The 18,109-nt window shown below is 42.9% G+C and overlaps 1 protein-coding gene across 1 annotated transcript; it reads right to left on the reverse strand.

The window, feature by feature from the left end:
• Positions 1–3,209: 3,209 nt before the first annotated feature.
• PDCD7 (programmed cell death 7) lies at positions 3,210–14,597 on the reverse strand. Its single transcript, XM_082616681.1, has 5 exons — positions 13,685–14,597; positions 11,595–11,733; positions 6,443–6,679; positions 6,084–6,171; positions 3,210–4,384 (listed from the first exon to the last, which is right to left on the reverse strand). Exons 1-5 carry the CDS (start codon positions 14,558–14,560, stop codon positions 4,261–4,263), a joined length of 1,464 nt encoding a protein of 487 aa, XP_082472807.1. The 5' UTR covers positions 14,561–14,597; the 3' UTR covers positions 3,210–4,260.
• Between the last annotated feature and the right edge of the window lie 3,512 nt (positions 14,598–18,109).

Raw genomic sequence — 18,109 nt, forward strand, 5'->3', positions numbered from 1 at the left:
CTGATGGGTGCACTCAAAAGTAAAAAGTTAATTATGTGGGAACAGCTTATTTGTTATAAGCAATTTTTAAAAAAAATTTAGCTGGAAATGCTTGGAAATGTAATCTCTAGTTCCTAAATTCTACCACAGCTACTACTTAACAGCATTCACATTCCTTCTATATATATTATTCTTATTTGAATGGAACAAGACATACTTTGTACTTACCTTGTAATTCCCAGGATAGCTTCTCTGTGGACAAAACTTGTAGAAGTGAATTGCTACAACAGATGGTATAGTCTCAGCTAAGCTTCTTGATACATCCTTGCACGAAAGTCACGTGGACATAGGAACATGAATGGTTTTAGAGTGATTAAGTTGGCTGGCTGTAGCAAATTCTTTGATGTCATAAACTCAGGCACTCCCGTTGAACACTCTTAGTATTTAACATACAACTAATCTCTTTCATTTTCCAATCTTCCCTGTATTTACCTAATTTCTTAAAAATAAACACTTTTGTTAGAGTTTCTCACAAATCCAGGGTCTCCTGGAAATTTGTCAAGATAAACAAATTTCTTGCATATACGACATGATGAATCAACACATTTCTAGTTAGTCTTTGAAAGAGTTTAATTCTCTATTTTCATTAATTTATGTTCAATACATAGAGAATATAGGTATAGGTCAGGGATAGGAAATGTGCAAGATAAACTTGGAACGGAATACTGGGATTGAGTGGGAACTCAGGAGTGGAGTTACAAGAAGCTCCCACTGGCCAAAGGTGAGGCAATCAATAAAAAAAGATAAAAACAATGGATTGAAAGACACATTTAGATCTGAGTTCATAATGATACTTAAAAAAAAAATTCACTGGTAACTTTTGGAGGATGCTATGGAACTACCTCATTATTTTGAAAACTAGTAAATAGAATCATGTATATATTTTTTTACCTTTCCTATACAAATTGTACCCCAGGGTAACCAAATAGTTGATGAGGGGATGTTTCTCCTTTTAGTATATTCCAGCTGATAATTAAAGAAAGAAGGGCATAATTAAACTATCACTATTTTGCAAATCCAAATGAGTGAGTCTAGGTCTTGAATGTCAATGGCTGCTAAGATCACAAAATAAGACAACCAATTAGTCCTCCTAAATGGAGTACACACCAGGTCTATGAAATCCTCTTGCCAGAAAATCCCGATCTTAACATCATCAAACCTTTAGATCAGAGTGGTCCAATAGAAACATGTGAACCATATGTGTAATTGTACATGTCCAATCAAACTCAATTTCAGTTCAAACTCAATTTCAAGTCCCCAATAACCATACATGGCTACCATATTAGACAGTACAGCCCTGTCTAATCATTATATTTTAGGAATAGAGGAACATGTAATCACAAGGATGCAGTTAGCAAAATCCAGACTGGGAACTTTTTAGGAAAAAAATGATCTGATTTCTTCAAGTAATAAACTGCAAGGGAGTGAAAGTGCAACAGTACATAGGAGGAAGGAGAGAGAGACCTATGGGTTATCATAAACTTAAGAGACACATCAACCAACAACAATGCATAGATTGCATCCAGATCTTGATTTGGAACAAAGTGTAAAACACACATTTATGAGATAATTTAAACGTTGACTGAATATTTGATGATACTAAGGAGTTATTCATTTCTTTAGGTGCAATAATAGCAGTGGTTAAATTTTTAAAATCTTAGAGCTACATAAACACCTATGAAGTAATATGGCATCTGAGATTTGCCTCAAAATAATCCAGTGTGATTGGTAGGGGTACAGATGAAACAAGATTGGTCAAGAGTTGACCATTATTTGAAGCCAGATGATGAAAAAAATTATACCATTCTCTTTACTTTTTAATATTTGAAAATTTCCACAATTAAAAAGAAAGGACTGTGGGATAAGATTACAATGATACTGTCCATATTCTCAGAAGTACAATTCATTAAAGACACTACTGTAAGTCTTTCTTGGGACGTCCCTGGTGGTCCAGTGGGTAAGACTCCAAGCTCCCAATGCAGGGGGCCCAGGTTCGATCCCTGATCAGGGAACTAGATCCCGCATGCATGCCACGACTAAGAGTTTGCATGCCACAACTAAGAAGCCCACATGCGGCAACTAAAAAGATCCCACACACCCCAATGAAGATCCTGCGTGTTGCAACTAAGACCCCCAGAGCAGCCAAAATAAGTAAATATATATTTTTTTAAAGTCTTTCTTTCTGAACCTATAAAGCAGGGGTCCCCAAACCCACCCACCCCCGCCCCCGGGCTGCACAGCAGGAGGTGAGCAGCAAGCGAGTGAGCGAGTGAGCCAAGCTTCATCTGCCGCTCCCCATCGCTCGCATTACAGCCTGAACCATCCCCACCCCCGCTCCCCTCCCCAACACTGGTCCCTAGAAAAACTGTCTTCCACGAAACCAGTCCCTGGTGCCAAAAGGGTTGGGGACCGCTGCCTTAAAGTACCAGTGGCTGCTGCCACCACCACTTTATGCCCTGCCACACAGGGCATAAACTAGGAAAAACTTAACAGAAGACCAAACAAATAATAAAAATAATGCTCACTTTATTAAAACTTTGCAGAAGCTGAATGAGAGGGAAGAGGGAATGGTTTTTTCCACCTGAGGTTAAATGCTTTCTTTTCTTTGGGTTCTGCTGCCTGAGTTTTCCTGAGTCCCTGCTCCACACTCCCTAACCCCATCAATGCAGGTATCTTAGTGGCAAGGCTGTCTGGACACCAAACATAATTGTACAATTCATCTTTTATTTCTACTCTTCCTGCATCTCATCAGAAAATGGTGGAGATTTATAACAAAAGGGCACACAGGCCTACGGGGTTATGTGAGGCTAATCACATCAGATTCTGAGGTTTATGAGCTTAGAAACACATTAGAGGAGTGCTGGCCCTCATACCGTTAACTCTGTAATGCATAATATATAAACTTAACAGTGCAAACGAAACAACAAAAAAGGGACAAATGTGTTAGCATCTTGTACCCAAGAGCTTCTAAGTACATGAAATCACTTCCAAAGTTGAGATGTCCTTTCCTGCTTATCCAGAATTGGATACCGCATAAAAAGTTTGGTGCTTGAGATTCACCTTCCGGTAGCAAATGCCTAGTTAATAAATTTGAACTTTGCAGTAAATGTCTTTCGTCAATGTGAAAGAGTGTGTAGTGATTTGGGAGGCAACAAACTGGGGGCAAAGGCTCAAACTAAAAATGATATTTATTTAGCTTTTTGGAAATATAAATAACACAATAAATGACAAAAAGGAAAACAAAATAAAACAAAAAACCTGACATGTTATATGACTGATCATCTCCAGGCACAACAGCATTTATTAATGAGTATAAAAAAATAAATTTTATTATTTTTATCTGCTTTTCCCCCAGCTTAAACTACATGTATATTTTTGGAAGCTTGAGTTCCTAAGAAAATTCCACAATTTCCACTATACCAGCTCCCACAATGTGACTGAGTGAGGTTAATCAAGGTCCCACTCCCATAAGGAAATTAATTTTTATCCTTGCAGGTTCTCAACAACCAGACCTCTAGGAACTTAAAAAGCAGGTGCTTTCATTAGGATCCTTCTAATATGGGGAAAATGCAGCCATCATCCATTAAAACACAATCCAGTTTGGGTACAGGTACTCTTCAGGCTTTCCAAGTTCTCCACTTGACTACCAGACAAGGCCACCAGCTTTTCTGGCAGCCCAGCCTCTCCAGCTGCACCAAAAGTGGGATTCACAAAACTGAAGATAAAGCATTTCTGACCTTTCTTCCTGGAAGTTAGGAGGCTCTCTGGGTAAGAAAGGTAAGGAGGTTTTGCATCAAGCTTGCCTTAACAAGGAGTACTGGGGGAGGGACTGTTAAATCTACCCAGTGCACACCTGTGTCGAGGGTATGACTGTATAGCGTATACTTATCCATCAGCACACAAGAAAGATAAGAGTAAACTTATACATCAATCTGGACCAAGCCCCTCAAAACAGAGGCGAATTTCATGAACCAAGGCCACTGCCTGTCGTAAAAACCTCAGTTCACCTAGGTCCTTTCCTGAGGAACCATATTAATCTCCTGATTCAAGAGGCACCTTGGCCAGGACAGAGGACAGAAGGAAAATGTAACTTCTGGGTAGGGCAATGCCACATGGAGTTTAGAGGTTGCGATTTAGACTACAGTACAAGAAGGTGGCAGCGTCACTAATACTTAGAGCTGGAAAGAGCCTTGGCTGGACGACACTCCTGGAGCATCTTTACTAATGCAGCTTAATGGCGGTTGCCCAGATGTCGTTGCTGGGGAGCGGGGGAAGAACCCATCCTTGGGGAACGGAGTTGCCTTTGGGATGATCAGATGGCACCAGGTACTGATCCCAATCATGCCTTAATGAGAACATTACAGAACAACTGTTTATTTTTGTTTCATTCCAAGCACTATGTTAGCAACTAAATATTCTATTTCAGGACTTCGCTTTCAAATGACCGATATGAGGCCATTAAAGAACTTGATTTCTAGAAATTATGCAAAAGGCTATTTCTTAAATGTACATATATGTAAGTGGGAAAAAACTCCAAAGAACTTATATTTTATGGATAACCAAATAATGAATATACAGTCGATCCTCATTATTTGCAGATTCTGTATTTGCAAATTTGGCTATTCACTAAAATTTATTTGTAACCCGCAAATCATTATTCATGGTGCTTCCCTGGTTACTTGCCAACATGCACAGAGCAGTGAAAAATCTGAGTCACCAAAAGGCATGTTCCCAACTGTGGTAGAACAAGGTGACACTCTGCCTTCTTGTTTTCAGCTCCCCTACTGTAAACGAGTATCCTTTTTGTAGTCTGTTTAGTACCACATTCTTCAAACTTTTGTGCTTTCTATTGGCGTTTTGCTGTTTAAGATGGCTCACGAGTACAGTGCTGGAGTGCTATAGCTGGCCCTAGAAGGCTGTGATATGCCTTATGGAGAACACATGTATGTTAGATAAGCTGCCTTCAGGCATGAGTTATAGTGCCATTAGTTATGAGTTCAATGTTGATGAGTCAACAGTATGTATTAAATAAGGTGTCTTTAAAAAGAAAGACAAGGTTAGGTATTGATCAGTTGATGAAAATGTCGTGGCCAAAGGCTCACAGGAGCCTAGCTCTGTATTTCCTTCAGGAGCAGCAGTTCAGTATTCTCTAATTCAGCATTTGCAGTTTTATAGAATATAGCTGCTGTAAATAACGAGAACCCACTGTAATATATTTAAAGGCTAAAACTTGTATATTAACCAGAAATACACTTTTCCCAGAACAGCGCTAAAGAGTACTGTTGGACCTTGGAAGGATCCTCAGAGAGCACTTAGTTCAGTGGTTTTTCAAATCAGGCTTTGAAGACACTTAGGCCCCAAGTAGATGCTTTGGGGAGTCTAGAAATAACAAAGTGCTTCCAGTCAATAACACATTTAAACTGCCTGTGGAACCCATTCATTCATTGTTATACAAACTGATTTTTCAAAAGATTACATTTGGGAGGGTACTACTGTTCACATTTGAAGGCCACAGTCTAGTCCATCATTTTCACCTTGTAGGTGAGGAAAGTGAGACTCAGAGCTGAAAACTTTACCCAGCTCATTAGTAACTGCAGATTAAGGTGAGACTCCTTTTTCCTAGCTCTCTTGGCTCTGACCTGTAAGAACTCACAAGTCAGTGTGGGTCTTTGTTAACAGTCTCCACAGGTGAGTATACAGGGAGGGTTTCTTTTCCTTGGTCTGTTTAGCAGCAGAAGAGAATTAGGAAAAGGAAGTCAATGCTTTAAGTCAACATAACAGCTATAGCATGGGATAATACAGAGGGCAAGTCACAACCTGAGTTTCAGTGTCTTCACCTGTTAAAATAGGGACATCTACTTCTCAAGAATTGATGAGGACTAAACAAGACATGTGTGGCATGCTTCAAACTTGGAAACATTCTATAAACTCATAAGGAACTAAACAAAAAAAAAGATATAGTAATAGACCTCAACAACATAAGCACTTTGTCGACTGCTTCTTGCTACCTAAGGGAAAGAAAACATGGAGAATGCCCCTCTGACCTTATCTGGATGAGCGCTGGCAGGGAGTGCTCAGCCTGGAGGTAATACTGCCGGAAAGGCTGCAAGAGGTGAGCAAGTGGGAACTCATCTGAAAAAGAAAAGGCACAATACCATGTCATCATGCTTCATATGTACAGCATACTTCTCAAGGCAAAGTGACTTAGTCTATGATTATACAATATGATCAAATGTGTTTCATCTTTATCCTTGATTTCTAGGATATAGTTTAGAATTCAAATCCTAAAGGATCCTTCCAATTTGTCGCCTACCACCTCTTAGCTTAGGTGGAGATCATCCATGAGGAAAAGAGCTGTCAATCTAGTATTTTTCTTTTCTCCACAGGTTACAGAGGAACTTACCTGGATCCCCAAATAACTTGGACTCAATTTCACGCTTCTGTAGTAAAAATTTCTCTTTTTCTTTCCTCTGTTTCTTCTCTAACTCTCTTCTTCTCTCTTCCTCTTGTTCTCCTTCCAACATAACTCTGAGGGCTCTCTCTTCAGCTTCATATAATTCAGAGCGTTTTTTAATGAGTTTTCTCAGTCGCTGAAGGTGATGCTCAAAGGTCTCATCTGCTGAGGCTGGAGGACAGACCCCTGGGCAAAGAGATGCAAATGACATTTTAGATACAACTTTTTCTTATCCCCAAATCCATGTTCTAATGAGCAGACTCAAAGTCCTACTTACAGTATGAATTTGGTTAGAGTTTACAAATTCCAACCAGCCTTCAAGGCTCAATTTGATCTTTTTGAGTCTTCAATTAATTTCACCCTAACCTAACTTTCACTAACTCCGCTTTCTGTATCACACTACTTAACCTTTGATTTTGTTTATTTCTTAATGGTTTTGATCCTTCAGTTGGAGAATTCCTTTACTAAAGGGAGGAACTGTCTTTTACTTCTTCACTGTGAAATTCCTACAGCACAGACTCCTAGACCCAACTAATAAACAATTTTTCCTCTGACTGAGTCTGAACTTCTGAGAGCGCACACTTGGACAGTGAGGAAGAAATACACTTAACCAACCACAATAACCTCACAGTCTGCTGCTGAGGGTAGGGTGACCAAATGTTTCATTTGTCCAGTTTTAGCACTGAAAACCCAATGTCCTGGGACAGATGTGATGGTTGGTCACCCTGATTTGGAGGTCTGACTCTTTTTTCCCTCAATCACGGCAGCTAAGTAGTTGCAGAATTCGCTCTCCTGTCTTCATCTCCAAGGCTAACATTCCTTCAGATTTTGTCATGATTTCTTGGCTTGAACAAATTTTCATCTACTCATTCCCACCTATGGAAACTCTACAACTCAAATCCATCTTCTACTAAATTGCTAATTATTTTCCAAATACACACAAAATTCTTATGCACTGAGAAATTTAAGCTGTCACTTTGTTGTTTCATAATAATTTCATGGTTTTGTTTCACTTCTTTACCTAGACCAAGGATTGGCAAACCTTTTCCATAAGCGGCCAGAGAGTGAATATTTTAGGCTTGTGGGTCATACAATCTCTGCTGCAAGTACTAAAATCTTTCAGTACAGCAAAAATACACAGACACGCCATCAGCCCCAAAGTGCCTCCAGACCCCTGAGAAGGTGTGGCCTGCTCCCATCTCGGTGTGCTGGCCTGCACCACCCGCGCTCATCCCCCTCAGCCTTTCGTGGATCCCTCCTGACCACCATGACACACTCCCTCTGAAACGACCCCCCACCAATCCTCCTCCAGACCCCCTGCGATGACATGATCTAGGTTCCCTCCACCTCTACCATTACTTCTCTAGTTCCTGCAGCTCCTAGATACCAGTGCTTTCTCCTTTATTCCCTTTTAGCCACCCATACCTTAGAGTATCGCGCAGTCTTTGGACCTTGGCATCATCAGAAAAAAGTTTCCACCTCTGAAGTCTTAAACCCAATTATTCTCTTCTCTGTCTTTCTACCCAAAACCCTGTCAGCTTCACTAAAACCTCCAATCTAATATATCAGATTTCACCAAAATGTGTGGTCGCCCATTAAGCAAACCCCCAACAGACCTGTGCTCTGTGCTCACCTGCCAACTGCAGATTCATTTGATTATGTGACCTAGTGCCAGTGTGTAGTTACATCAGCTCAGCCCATAATGGCACCTCCCTACAGCCATACTCCCATGCGTCTCTGGTCGGCTCTCACTCATTCCTCACAACAATTATTTCAAACATTCACTTCCCTCCTAAAGCCTTACTTCTCTACTCTTAGCAAACCATCTAGCATTTTCCCTAGAGAAAAGAGGCTAACAGGCAGGAAATCCCTTAATTTTTTGCCGCTGACTTTTACTCATCTGCATTACTACCCATCCTTGCCCTCTTCATTTTCATTTCAGTGGAAAATGGGTCCTTCTCCACTTAAGTTGATTCCTCCATCTGGGATCTGAATCTCCCTACTTCCTGCAGGACCTCAAGCCGTTAACTATCTCTCCTGCTTCTCTTCACAGGCAAACTTTTAATAAGCTGGACTCACTGTCTGCTTTTCTTATCTCCTCCTCTTTGATCTAGCCTAGTCTGGCTTCTACCCATACCACTCCACTGAAATGCACCCAGCACCGGTCACTAATAATCTGTTCGGTACTAATTCCCATGGATGTTTATTAATCTTCATATTACTTGATAATAATAATAATAAACACTTAGACAGCACTTACTACATGCCAGGACTGTTTTAAACACTTTACACATGTTTACTAATTTAATCATTGCAACACCCCATGGATCGGTACCATCACTATTCCCTTCGTACAGGTGAGGAAAAACCAAGGCACAGAGAAGTTTAAGTAACCTGCCCAATATTATGCAATCTCTCTGCATAATATTTGCCACTTTCCAGAAAAAGTAAGGGGTCTACACTTTCCTCCTATCTCTGACCTCTCTTGATCTCTTTTGTGGCCTCCTCCTTACCCATCTTGATTTTGACATTCCCTAGGATTTTGTCTTTTTGGGCCTCATCTCACACCGCACAATCTCCTTAAGGTCATCCCTACTTACAGCTACATGCTGATAAACTCTCATCCAGGATGTACCACAGGCACCACAAACACAACAGGTCCCAAACTGAACTCATCAGCCCCAAGCCTGTTCCCCCTCTTGTTTTCCTGGTCAGTTAGAATGGTATCATCACTCATTCAATAGATCAAGCTAGAACCTGAAAGTCATGTTTTTCCTTCAGCTCCCACATGCTGAGTTCCCCCAAGTTATTTACTTATGTGTACGTGTACATACACACACACACACGCACACACTCTACTCACATCTTAAATCTGCTTACTTTTCTCCAACTCACCATCTGACTCTTAGTTCACATTCCCATATTATCCCTGCCCAGACTGCAATAGCCCTATCAGTCTCTCTTTTTTCCTCCCTCCTAGAAGCCCCAAACCTTTCTCTACTCTGCCAGCACTGATCTTTGTCATCTCTGCTTAAAATCTTCCAATGGTTCCACTCAGCTTTAAGCATAGGTGAGAAGTCTAGCCTAGCAAATAAGACACTTTGAGACGTGGCCCTGCTTACATAACCAGCTTCATTTTCTCAGCACAGTTAGAGAACTTAGAAAGTTGCTCTTTTTCTTTTAAAGTATCCAACAAAACCAGTTACTAGATACTAAATCGTTTTTCATTCAAGTCAGTTAACTCCACAGAGCCTGCTTATTTTAGATCTTAATTTCTCCTAAAATTTCTTCCTTCTTTCAGACCAAAGTGAGGAAGACTAATAGAAATTATGTTGTACAATAAATTCACTTGGCATAAGTTTACTGAACACTCAGCTCACGGAGGACATGAAGTAGGGGAATATGAAATAGTAGCCCTCAGGTTTTGCATTATTATAAAGAAGAGATAGAGGTAGACACAGTAGATGCAAACTCCCTCTGACTCATGAATGCTTTGTGGGGTCATCTGATTCTGAGACCTGAATCTGAATCAGCCAGTCTGGAGGCTGGCATGTAGAAGTTAATCATTTAGCTAATGAATGAGCCTGACTGAATGCACATGTCCCAGTGACATTTGATTAAGGATCTGAGCTGCAGTTTTCAATTATATTTTAAACCACACAGGGCAGATCATTTGCTATTGTGGTACTTGCTAATTTGTATACTCTCAAATATCCCTGGTGAATGTCAATGGCCTACAGCCTACTAAATAAGGCAGCATGTTGTTCAAGCCAGGTGCAAATGAGAAGGAGCAGTAGGTCACCTCAGCCCAGATCAGGGAAGGATGGAATTTACTGTATTTACTTTTGAAGGATAGTGAGAGCTAACAATGGCAAAGATGGTACTGAAGGCCCTCCAGACAAACAGACTGGCAAGAGCAAAGATGCAGGCAGGCAAAATGGAAAGCACAACTGGGGAACTTCTAGAAAACCAGTGCTCCCTCTAGAGGCAAGAGGAGACCACTGAGGTTCTCTGGGTCCAAAAGTGACACGCAGGTAAACCAGGGACACCCATACAGTCTTCAGGGCACTCCCTGCCCCATCCAACCATTCACACCTCTACAAATATCAATGTTTCAGGTTTGAAATGTATATGAAGGAGCATGCTAAGTTTTCGACACCTTCTGAAGCACCAAGTACAGACAGAATAGCTTTCACCTTGGTGTATGGGCAAAGTTGACCAGCCAGGCCAACCTCACTCAGAAAAGTGTGGCCAGGAATGCCTGGGGTGGCAATGATGAGTCAAGAGGAAGAAATGCAGGACTTCCCTGGTGGCACATCGGTTAAGAATCCGCCTGCTAATGCAGGGGCCATGGGTTTGATCCCTGGTCCAGGAAGATCCCACATGCCTCAGAGCAACTAAGCCCATGCGCCACAACTACTGAGCCTGCAAGCCACAAATACTGAGCCTGTGAGCCACAATTACTGAGCCCACGTGCCACAATTACTGAAGCCTGTGAGCCTAGAGCCCGTGCTCTGCCACAATAGAAGCCACTGCAATGGGAAGTCCATGCACTGCAACAAAGAGTAGCCCCGCTCACCACAACTAGAGAAAGCCCATGTGCAGCAACACAGCCAAAAATAAATAAATTAATTTTTTTTTAAAAGTAAAAAAAAGAGGAAGACAGTGCAGTGGGTTCCCACATCCTTTTCAATCTTGGCTACCAGGGATAAATATCTTCTGAAGCTTTCTACTTCAAAAGTTATGAGGTAGGGCTTCCCTGGTGGCGCAGTGGTTGGGAGTCCGCCTGCCGATGCAGAGGACGCGGGTTCGTGCCCCGGTCCGGGAAGATCCCACATGCCGCGGAGCGGCTGGGCTTGTGAGCCACAGGCCACTGAGCCTGCGCGTCCGGAGCCTGTGCTCCGCAACGGGAGAGGCCACAACAGTGAGAGGTCCGCATACGGCAAAAACAACAACAACAACAAAAAGCTCTGAGGTACTGCTGATAAGCTTAGTTGCCCTACTTGGTGAAAATAATGAAGTATCAAGCATTTTTCCTTCAGCAGTTTTGGGGAGGAGGGGGTTAGGGTAAAGAATGGAAAGAAATGCAAAGCCAGGTTACCTTTCCTTGCTGCAGCCTCTTTCCTGAGTTTCCTCAATTTCTCCAAGGCCCGAAGAATGTCCACCATTCTTTTGGTGTCTGCTTGTTTTTTCCTCACTTCAGATAGGACACCATCAGCAGCAGCTTTAAGTTCCTGCTCCTGGAGGAGAGAGAGAGCCCATGAGACCCAGTATGGAACCTTACGAGGAACAACCTTACAGCACAGAAAATCTGCCTGGCCGTGAGATTTCAGAGGATCAGACAGTCCCAAGGTTAAGAAAGACTCTACTGGATCTACATCCCAATTTCCTGAGCCATGCACAACTCCCCTCTACATTGGTCCAGCCAAGGGATTATCTTCTCTGCAGCTTCCATGTGGGCTCTTGCCTTTGTTTCTTCCTCAGAGTTTCTCAAAGTGTGGTTCAAGGAACATCTGCCTCCAACTTACCTTGTTAAGTTGGGGCTCTCTTACTAAAAATGCAGACTCCTGGATCCAAAGATTCAGACTAGCAGGGAAGATAAAGAATGGGGTTGGAAAGGACTAGGACTCTACAATGTTCTCTGTGATAACCTAAGCACAGTTTGTGCCCCGATGCTCTAAAGTCTCAAGGACCTCTTTGATATGACAGCCTTTTAAACATCTGAAGACCCAATCTTACTCTTAAGTTGGTTCACATGTAAGCTAAATAACCCTGGTTCCTCAAGTCACTACTCACAGGACTCTGTCTCCAGTACCCTCACAGTGCATGGTAGGGAGGATCCTTTTGCCTAAAAGCTCTCTTTCCCATCTGTCAAATAAGCACTATAGTTTCACCATTACAGACACACCATGCTGTTTCACTCTTGTTTCTGGAACTGCACATGTTGCTTGCACTTAGCTTTGACATTTCCTACAAGACTCAGCTGAGATGTCACCATATCATCTGGGAAGCCTTCCTTGGTACCTTCCCCCAGCGGATTAGATATTCCTTCTCTGGGCATTTATAGCACCTACAGTTGAGATCTGAACACACACCATGCTGTACAGATATGATCCCCCATGGTGCTCTAAGCCCCTCAAGGACAAGCACTATGTCCTATTCACCCTTAATTCCAGCACTCAGTAGTGGGCCTGCCATAATGGGCCCACATTAAATGTCTGGTGAACGGATCAAATTCCCTTAGATTAAGGCATTGCCTCCTAGTACTCTCCTTTAAAGCGCTGATATATTCCTGGAGGTGTGAAGACAAAGCTTGCCATCAATATACTTTAGAGGGGAGTTGGATCAGACTCCAGGGCTGTAGCAGACAAAAGGAGGACACAAGCCTGTACCAGCTGGTTGTGGAGAGTGGAGGAAGAGGGGAAGTCCCTAGAGGCATTCAAAAGTAATGAGAATGCCTTAACTATTTGACCGATTTCCAGTTTCACCCTGGCCCTCTACTTAAGTTAAAACTTGAGATCAGTAGACTTTGGAATCGAGCCATCTGGGCTCAAATCAGGAGTGAAACTGCCACAAACCGGTTGTGTGACTGTTGGCAAGTTAACCTCTCTATGCTTCAATTTCCTAATCTGTAAAATTGGGATAATACTGCCTACCTCTCAGATTGTTACAAGGTTTTGAGTAAGTGCTCAAAAATACCATCGTTGAACTTGGGATATTGTTGAACTTGTAAATAAAGGAATCCTGGGAAAATCATCACTAGTGCCCCATCAGCCAATTAGGGTATATGTTCCTTGAGAAAAGGCCCCAAGTTCTCTTTATTTTGTATTCTTAAAATTACCTCGAGCAGGGCAAGACGCAAGGACCCAGATTCTTGTTCGTCTTGAATGTTACTAAGTGGACAGAACACTGGAGCAGAAAACAGATCTGTCATCCCTGCAAAACCACTATGCAATCCTATACTTTGTGTTTATGGGACTTTGCAGCGCACCTAGAGCACCTGTGTTGTGTACTGTACACCACTAACACGCAACCAATACGGAAATATGAGGTCGGAAAGGTAAACTATCTTTTTATTCTACGGGTGAGGAAAAAGAGGCTTAGCCCTGAGGAATGACAGTGCAAAGCCTCAAGCCCCATCGGGTGTCAAACACCACTACCCCTGCTCCCGTGTGCATCCGCTGCTCTTACCCGCTTCTTCTCCTCCACCTCCTGCACGCACTTGACCCTCCAGCGGTCAATCTCCTGCTCGCGCTCCGCTGCCCGCGTGGCCTCCGCCTCCAGCTCGGCCTCGCGTTCCCGGGCCCTCTCGCGAAGCCGCAGCCGGCGGCGCCGGACCCTCTCCAGCCTGCGCCGCGACTCGCCCACATAGGCTGCCTGGGTCAGGAGCTGAAGTCGCTCTGCCAGCTCGGCGCGCAGCGGCTGTGCCTCCGCATGCAGCTGTGCCCAGGCCACGCCGTCAGCCTCGGCCTCGCGCAGCGCATGGCCCAGGTCGCGCAGCCGCCGCACCAGGCGCAGGGACCCGCGCAACCGGGCCCGCACCTCGCCCAGGCTGGGGCCGGCGGGCGCGCGCGGGGACACCGGGCAGCCGGCCCGCCGCGGGGTTCCGAACACCGCCTCTAGCCACTGCCGGTCGCGCAGGCGCTGCAGGGCCGCGTCCCCGAGCACGTCGGACGGCGGCGGTGCTTCAGGCCAGCGCGGGCTCCAGGGCGGCCCCGGGCCTGGAGGCGGCGGCCGCGGGCGCTCACCGGCGTCGTTCCCTAGGAAGGGCCGGCACTGGGGCAGCGGGGGAGGCAGCGGCGGTGGCGGCACCTGGTAGAAGGAGCCGCCGCCGCCGCCGCCCCCGCCCCCGCGGGAGGCTTCTCCGGGGTCCCGGGGCTGCAGAGACAGCGGGGGCTGGAGGAAGGGGGCGGAGGCCCCCGGAAAGGGGCCGGGCCGCTGGGGAAGAGGCGGTGGGAAAGCCGGAGAGGGTAGCGGCGGTGGCGGACAGCCGAAGGGAGCGGGAGCCGGCGGCTGCTGGAGCGGCGGGCCCTGGCGACCTGGAGTGAAGAAGGGTGGCAGAGCCATGGCCACCACGGAGGGATTCTAAGAAGTGACAGGAATCTGAGTGGTTCCCAGCGAAAGTGTCTTCCGGGAGGAAGTGACGTATACCGCGCGCGACATAAGTGTGACGCACCCGATCCAGGGAGCCCGGCGCATGGATGGGCGTTCATTCAACCCTTCAATTCATAAATACTATCCTTACTGAGCATTCTAGGTGCGGAACTAGCCCCTTTGCAGTGCGACTAACAGATACAGTTCCTCTCCTCGTAGAACTACCTACCTAGTAAAGAAAACACATTAATCAAGTAGTCCTGCAATCAAATGCAAAAGGGCAGCGGCGAATGTAAGTACTACCAAAGAGGAAAAAAGGGCAAGAAGAGCTTATAGGAAAATTAAATTTAAAGAGGTTGGGGAAGGTTGTCCTAAGGATTTGAGACTCCATCTGAGGTCTGAAGGGTAATTATGAGTTAAATAGTAGAAATAGAAGAGAAAGAAGAGAGGGACGCACAGTCCAAATGGGAACAGCATTTACAAAAGCCCCCTAGTAGACTATAGGAGTAGGTCTGGTGCGGGAACTGAAAGAATGCCAGTGTGGATGGAGCACAGAAAGCCGGAAGGGAGCCTGATGATCCTGGGAGGTGGACAAGATCGTAGCGTCCAGGATCTTATATCTTAAGAACAGTGGGAAACCACTGGAGGGTTTTAAGCAGGAGGGACAGGGAAGGCCATTCACTCCACATGATTAGATTTTTAAAATTAAACTCTGAGATAATTGTAGCTTCATAAGCAGTTGTAATAAATAGTACCGCAAAATTCCGCGTACTTTTTACTCAGTTTCTCTTGCAAAACTGTATTACAATATCATAACCGGGATGTTGACATTGATGGTCAAGATACAGAACATTTCCATACTTCCATACTACCAGGATCCCTCATTTGCCCCTTTATAGCCATACCCACTTCCCTTCCTTAACCTCTGGCAACCACTAATCCTCCATTTCTATAACTTGTCCTTTCTAGAATATTATATAAATGGAATCATACAGTACATAACCTTTTGGGATTTACTCTTCTCACTCAGCCTAATCCTCTAGAGATACATCCAGGTTCTTGCATCAGTGTTCCTTTTTATTGCAATAAAGGTGTGCAAAAAAATGTGTGGATAAAACGAAACCACACTTTGTGTAATCATTCACCTGCTGAAGGATATTTGGGTTGTTTCCATTTGGGGGCTATCATGAATAAAGCTACTATAAACATTTGTATACAGGTATTTATGTGAACACAAACCATCATTTCTCTGGAGTAAATGCCCAGGAGTGCAATTGCTAGGTCACACACCAGTTACGTTTAGTTTTTAAAGAAACTGCCACATTGTTTTCCAAAGTGGCTGTACCATTTTATATTCCCACCAGCGATATATGAATCATCCATTTTGCCTGCACTCTCATCAGCATTTTGTGTATTTACTATTTTTTATTTTAGACAACCTCATAGATATGTGGTGATATTTCATTGTGGTTTTAATTTGCACTTCTTTAATGGCTAATTATATTGAATATCTTTTCATATGCTTATCTGCCATCTGTATACCCTCTTCACTGAAATGTCTGATCATGTCTTTTGCCCATTTTCTAACTGGATTTTTTGGGTTTTTTACTGCTGAAATTTGAGTTATGTATTCTAGATATTAGTCCTATGTGGTTTGCAAATATTCTCCCCCATTTTATAGCTTGTCCTTTCATCCTAACATGTTTGTTTTGTTTTTTCAGAGCAAAAGTTCTTAATTTTGATAAAGTCCAACTTAGCAGTTTTTCCTCTTATGGATCATGATTTTGGAGTCAAGTCTAAGAACTCTTAGCCCTAGATCCTGAAAACTTTTCTCCTGTGCTTTTTCTGAAAGTTTTCTAGGTTTACATTTAAGTCTGTGATCCATTTTGAGTTGATAAGGTATTGAGACTAGTTTGAGCCCCCACTCCCACCCCACCCCTTTGGATGTCCAATTGCTCCAGTATCACATGATTAGAGCTTTACTTTTCAAAGCTGTAAAGTGATGGATGATCCCTTGGGTAAGAGTCCAGCTCTGTACCATGAGAAGAACCAACATGAGCCTGACCTCACTTCCCAAGGGACCACTAATATTTCTCAGAAACTTTGTAATATTCTACATATTTATTTTATGTATTCAGTAATTAGGTAATACTGTACATAATATTTAAAGGCTTCAGTTTTCATCTTAAAATTTATTAGGTAAGGTATGGATACCTTTTTATTTTCTAGATATATACTGTTGTCAATACCATTTATTAAATATTCTTTTCCTAATTTGAAATACCACCTTTTCCAATACTAAATTCCCATATATTATTTGGGATCTATTTCTGTACTTTACATTCTTTTCCATTGGTCTGTTCATTCATGCACTAGTACACACTTAAATATTTAAAGGTTTATAATATTTTAAAAGTAGAAGATGCAGTCCTTCCTCATTCTTCAGTTGTTGGTTAGGTGGAGAGGCTCTGGAACCAGTCTACCTGGGGTTAAATCCTGGTTGTTACTTACTAGTTGTGTGACCTTGGGAAAGCTACTTAAACACTCTGGGCTTAAGTTTCTTCATCTAGAAGGGTTGATAAGAGTATGTACCTCATAGAGTTGTTGCATTAAATGAACAGAGTAACGCAGAGTAAGCACTATGAGTGTTCATTATCATTTTGCTTGTTTACCATCCTTATTTTTTTGTGTGAACTTTAGAATCCATTTGCCTAGTTTCATCTTAAAACTTATTGGCATTTTATTGGAATATTTATAAATTAACATAGGGATAACAGACATCTTTATAATATTGAGTTTTCCCATTGAGGAACATGGGATACCACTTGTCATCAGATTTGCAAAAATACCTACCCATCCACTTTTCCACTTACATTGCTATCATCTTAGTCCAATCCATCATCTTCTAGTAGGCTTATTATAATAGCCCCAAGTGCCCGATTTAATCCTTGGTCCTCTATAGTGTGTTCCCTTATACCGCAACCAGAGTGGTCTTTTAAAACTTAGGTCTGATAGTGTCATTTCTCCATGCAAAACCTTCCGGCAACTTCTCATCTCACTCAGAATCAAAGCCTGGAAGGGAACTGGAAACAGCAAGATCAACTTGTAGTTTACTATGGAGGGGATGTGGGTTCAAGAGAGTTATGTTTTGTATGTTGATAAGAATTTATCTGATTGATATATACACACTACTATATGTAAAACAGAAAACTAATAAGGACCTACTGTATAGCACAGGGAACTCTACTCAATACTCTATAATGGCCTATATGGGAAAAGAATCTAAAAAAGAGTGGATATATTTATAACTGATTCACTTTGCTGTACACCTGAAACTAGCACAACATTGTAAATCAACTATACTCCAGTTTAAAAAAAAAATTGATCCAAAAGATGGTAGGAGATAAAGGGCAAGTGCTGGAGAAATGTCCACAAGTAGGCCTCTAGTCATGTTTCCATTTATCTCAGCACCTTCCCTTCCCAACAATCTAAAACACATATCTAGTCATGTCCAATTCTCAT

The sequence above is a fragment of the Mesoplodon mirus genome, assembly GCF_964341445.2.
Source record: "Mesoplodon mirus genome assembly, chromosome: 4".
Taxonomy (NCBI): Eukaryota; Metazoa; Chordata; class Mammalia; order Artiodactyla; family Ziphiidae; genus Mesoplodon; species Mesoplodon mirus.

Coding starts and splice junctions, on each gene's coding strand:
- PDCD7 (XM_082616681.1), bottom strand. CDS start 14,560: ATGGCTCTGCCACCCTTCTTCACTCCAGGTCGCCAGGGCCCGCCGCTC. Junction 6,172..6,442: donor CAAGTTATTTGGGGATCCAG/GTAAGTTCCTCT, acceptor TTTCTTTTTCAG/ATGAGTTCCCACTTGCTCAC. Junction 4,385..6,083: donor CCAGCGCTCATCCAGATAAG/GTCAGAGGGGCA, acceptor GTTCTCATTAAG/GCATGATTGGGATCAGTACC.